We start from the raw sequence: 4598 nt of genomic DNA on the forward strand, positions 1-4598 counted from the left end.
AAAAGAATGTCAAAAAATAAATTATATATATTATTTAAATTACATGTATTTTTATATCTTCTTTTATCTTATACAAATTTTTATTTACACTCAATTTTTAGAGAGAAAAATTTTAAAGGTTATCGGTATTTGATAAAAATTTAGTGTAATAGATATGAAATTTGGACACGACATTATCTACTTGCAAAGATAAATATTTATTAGTTAAGAAATATCGCCAATTACGGTTTTCATTACGATAGGGCAATATCATTATATATTTCCAGTTAATTAACTCTTGTCTTTCGGCTGTGACAAATATATAAGTAATTCGACGTAACGCGATCCGGCGGGGAAACGCTAAAGCCACATATGGCATGCGTTTCCACAGAGATCTTGCAGTCTGAGTGACTACATCAGGTGAGCGCACGCGCATGTATATCTGTGGTTTCTGCATATACCTATACGGAGTGACGAATTGCTGTCAGATGTTAGCACGATTAAACTCTGACAATACTTCGTGGTGTACGCGGAAGCGCGTTTCGACTCTATCACGGTGATGATGAAGTCGTTACTCAAATTAAGGGAGGAACCGAGACATCGAACGGCATCGCTCCGTGCAAGACGTTCATTTTCATTCCATCGAGTTTGTCGAGCGGTTTACTTAGTGTAGCTGACCGGATTCTGTTGACCGGATTGTGTCGGAATAATGTATTAACGACGACTCGCGATTTTGTGTATCTTTTATCTTTCTAACGATAGCAAGTCATAGCACAACCAAGTTTTTTCTTCGTGTTCGTGTAAAACAATGCTCAATATAAATACGAAAGTTGTTGTTTAAGGAATCCCCCGAGAAGCATGAAACTGAGCAGAACGTTGTTCACGAACAATGCGTGAGCTGATTATTAATCGTTTTTTGAAAAGTATCTTTCCAACATAAATTGGAGAACAATTGGAGACGTGCTTTTGTGTCAGCCGCATACCAATCGAGACGCGAATCGGTCATACCGTTGTATATAAATAGTCGCAGGAGAAAGAAAGAGAGAAAGAAAGAAAAAGAGAAAATGCTGACATTGGCGCGTGATTGGTCCCTGAGATCAACAATCTCAGTAAGATTAGGAGCTGTGCATAATCAAAAGACCTGTTCTTTTTGGCTGAACTTTTGCACTAATTCATCTTTCTTTCTCTTCTTTCCTCCTGAAGAAAAAAGAAAAAAAGATGAACTGGTACACAAATTCAGTCAAAAAGAACAGACCTAATGGGAATAGGGAACAGAGAAAATTTCCATTTATCAGGAACTGTATTCCACAGTACATGATTTCTGATAGGTTGCAATTCTTATTCTCTGTTCCCCATTCCTTTGATTGTGCGCAGCCACTTATGGTTAAAGGATTCGCGAGTGTCGATGGTGCGTGCGTGCTCGACGCAATGTTCGAATTACGAGAGTAAGGGCTGTGAACTGCAGCAGATCGACTAACAAATAGACTGATTATGTTATCTGAAACCGTGTGATAACAACATCATTAATTGATATCATTCCGCGATGATCACCTTATTATCTCTTCAGGTGCGCACAATCAAAGCAATTCGACTTCATCATCTATATATCGAAGAATATTTATCAATCATTGACATCATAGGTGCACGTCGTTAGTAAACGTTTTAACAATGAAAGAAATTAAAAAAAGTTTTAATGAATATAAGATACATAGACGAGATCTCTAATTTTAATGATCGGCAGATTTTTGTGGTTTGTGAATAACGATAATTTTTTATTGTGCCTGAAAAGTGATTTTACAAAATGAAATAATCCTTCTAAAATAAAGCTTATTTCTATATTACTGTTAGTATAATATCGTACAAAAAAATATTCGCGATGAAAACATCTAATTCTTAATCTATTAAATTTAATTGTTGATCTTGCAAATTCCCCAAGAATACAAATAATTATATATATGTAGGATAGGAATCTTTCGTTAAAATTGTCTAACGATTTGCACGAGTGAATTGCGTTTGCTTAAAGATAAATTTAATACTATTACGAAACTAAGGCATCCTAATGCGCTCCTTTAATGCATCTGAAGAGGACCAGAACAATTTTCCGGTCTGCATAATTGCGATCTTCATTTAATATCTTCATCGCGCAAGCATTATCTTCCAACGTACAGTTTGCAATAATAATTCTACACTACAATAAAAATGACAGGATGCATAATGAAAGATTGAGGCATGCTTATAAAATAGATGTAATAAAAATGGAGAAGAGGACTCCCTCTTCTTTTATAAAACTCTCAAGTCGTTCTCATGATCGACGGGATATAAAGGATCACTTTGTATTTCTCGCACACTACTTTACGCGCGATAACGCACAGTTAATATTATCATTGTTAAGAGTTCTATTTCTATTTTACCCTAGCTTCGTTGTTATTATAGTATATTCGAACAAATGCACTTCAGCGATGTCTTTATTTAACTAGAATGCGTTGACATTTAATTGCTGGAATTAATCCATTATAATGCAATGGGGATATTTAGGATATTTATTCTTGATGAGACGCACAATTTTGCCCGTGGATGAACATTCGAGTATAAGCAACAACTATGCAAACTAAATATCATCGCTTATTAGGAGAACCGGATTAGTGATAGAATTAAAAAAATTTCACTAATCCGTTCACAAATCCGTTCTTGTATATTTGATAAAATTATCAAAATTTCATGAAATATTTATGGTAAATTATGAATATTTATTTATATAATTTTTCAGTATTACAACGTGTGATTAAGACCTTCCAACAATCATGTGGGGCGCTTTATTGGAACCGTTTTTATTTTTCTTTATCCTGAAATTATTTGTTGCTATGGGAAATACATATCCAATTACTGGTTCAGAACTTTCAAAAAATAATAATATAATGACGTCCATAAATGATTCAGCCGCAACAGTTACACCTTACGTATGTGTTTACATACCACCGAATTTAGATTTTTGTAAATTCATCAGGTAAGTCTTGGAAAATTGAAAGAGCTTGTATTTTCCAATTTTTAAATACATCATTTTTATAAATACAAATGAATTACTTTTCTCTTGTTCTTGCTGTTTTATCTAAAAAAATATTCATTATATTTTAAATATTCATCATATTTTTTTCAATTAAGGTTGTGAAAAAAGATTATATAATAATTAAATATACTATAAAACCTTCTGTTTAATCATAAATTAATCTTTCTTTAAGTACCAAGAGTATTAATATATATATATAAGATTACTGAAATGTAAAAAAATTAATAAATTTTGACAAATAACAATCTCTTATTATTTATTTTTTATTAATAAAATTTCATTACAAAACTTCATTACAAATTTATTACAAATTTTATCATTAGAAAAGTTGCATATTTTATTTAAATCCAGAAAACTTTGATTTATAATTTATAATTTATACAGTTATAAATCCAAAGAAAATCTCTGGAATTCAGAGAACAAACTACTGGAAAGTAAAAAGCACAAGTTAATGGAGAGTAATAAAATGTACTTTACATCACGCCCATTGACACATATTCCAGGAGCAAAAAAATTTCAAAATCATCCCTTTGTAAAAACTATAATATATGAAATACAAAGATGCATACCGCCGAGGTAAGAATAAATGAATATATCGCAAATAAAAAATAGCATATTTATAAAATAATTATGTTTTATGCACCTTAATAATAACGCAAAAAATAATATAGTGATGTAATCAGCTTACATAGCGCTAATACGAGAAATAAAGTATATTGCATTAGTAAGAACTAAGAAGATATTTGTTCCTTTTTGCAGATTGCCATTTGTTTTACCTTGGTGCACCGATGAAGATCTTTCCGATAAGAAGAGCGAGATCCGCCGGCTTTATCCCTTCATGATAGATGGTTTTTCAAAAGCAACGTACGAATTTCCTATGTATGATTTTTTAAAACAAAGTCGAGTGATGCCAAAATCGGCATAATTTGACATACACACAATGTGTAAATCGATGAATTTAAATGGTCATTAACAGAGGTCATGTCTAAAGCCCGGTGATGTTAGATAAAAAGATATTCTTATTCAGTTTTATTATTTTATCATTTCTATCGAGAATCTCGTTGATAAATCCACAATGTCAAAAAGGACAATAAAAATAACAGATGTAATACAAAATTTTTATACATGTAAGTATACGTATATAAGAATTGAAGAGTATATACATTTCGCAAAGATTAACAAGTTGAAAGAATGATTGAGCGTATATAATTTAACGAAAGACTGCAAAGTGAGATGTAGTTAAAAATAGAAAGTTCTTTAGCATTAAGCAATGAGAAATTTTTCAGCAATAGATTGTAATAAAAAGTAAGTAATGCAATAATGTTATTGTTAATTTTATCGTTATTTAACAATACTTAACAATAACTTAACTTAACAATACTTTTGATAGCAATATTAATAAAAATAATAAATCAATATTATATGCCTAATATTATGTATCAAATTTTATAATAATAAAATAATCTTGTAATAATCCTAATATAAAATTACCTTCGTCATTATAAAAAAATTGGAAAATATTAAAGCTAAATATGTTAATATTATTATTGCTCTT

The 4598-nt window shown here is 30.7% G+C and overlaps 1 protein-coding gene across 10 annotated transcripts in view; it reads left to right on the forward strand.

Annotated features, from left to right (window-relative positions):
• Positions 1-4598, forward strand: part of LOC108684638 — a 13807-nt gene that overhangs the window by 7353 nt on the left and 1856 nt on the right. For 5 of the 10 annotated variants that reach the window (XM_018189060.1, XM_018189065.1, XM_018189062.1 and 2 more), the window contains 3 exons: positions 2747-2983; positions 3428-3619; positions 3803-4207. In XM_018189060.1, the coding sequence (XP_018044549.1) occupies positions 2781-2983; positions 3428-3619; positions 3803-3968 (561 nt within the window). In that variant the 5' untranslated portion in view covers positions 2747-2780 and the 3' untranslated portion in view covers positions 3969-4207. The other 5 variants (XM_018189068.1, XM_018189066.1, XM_018189067.1 and 2 more) reach the window with 5 other exon arrangements.

The sequence above is a fragment of the Atta colombica genome, unplaced genomic scaffold (assembly GCF_001594045.1).
Source record: "Atta colombica isolate Treedump-2 unplaced genomic scaffold, Acol1.0 scaffold137, whole genome shotgun sequence".
NCBI classification, from domain to species: Eukaryota; Metazoa; Arthropoda; class Insecta; order Hymenoptera; family Formicidae; genus Atta; species Atta colombica.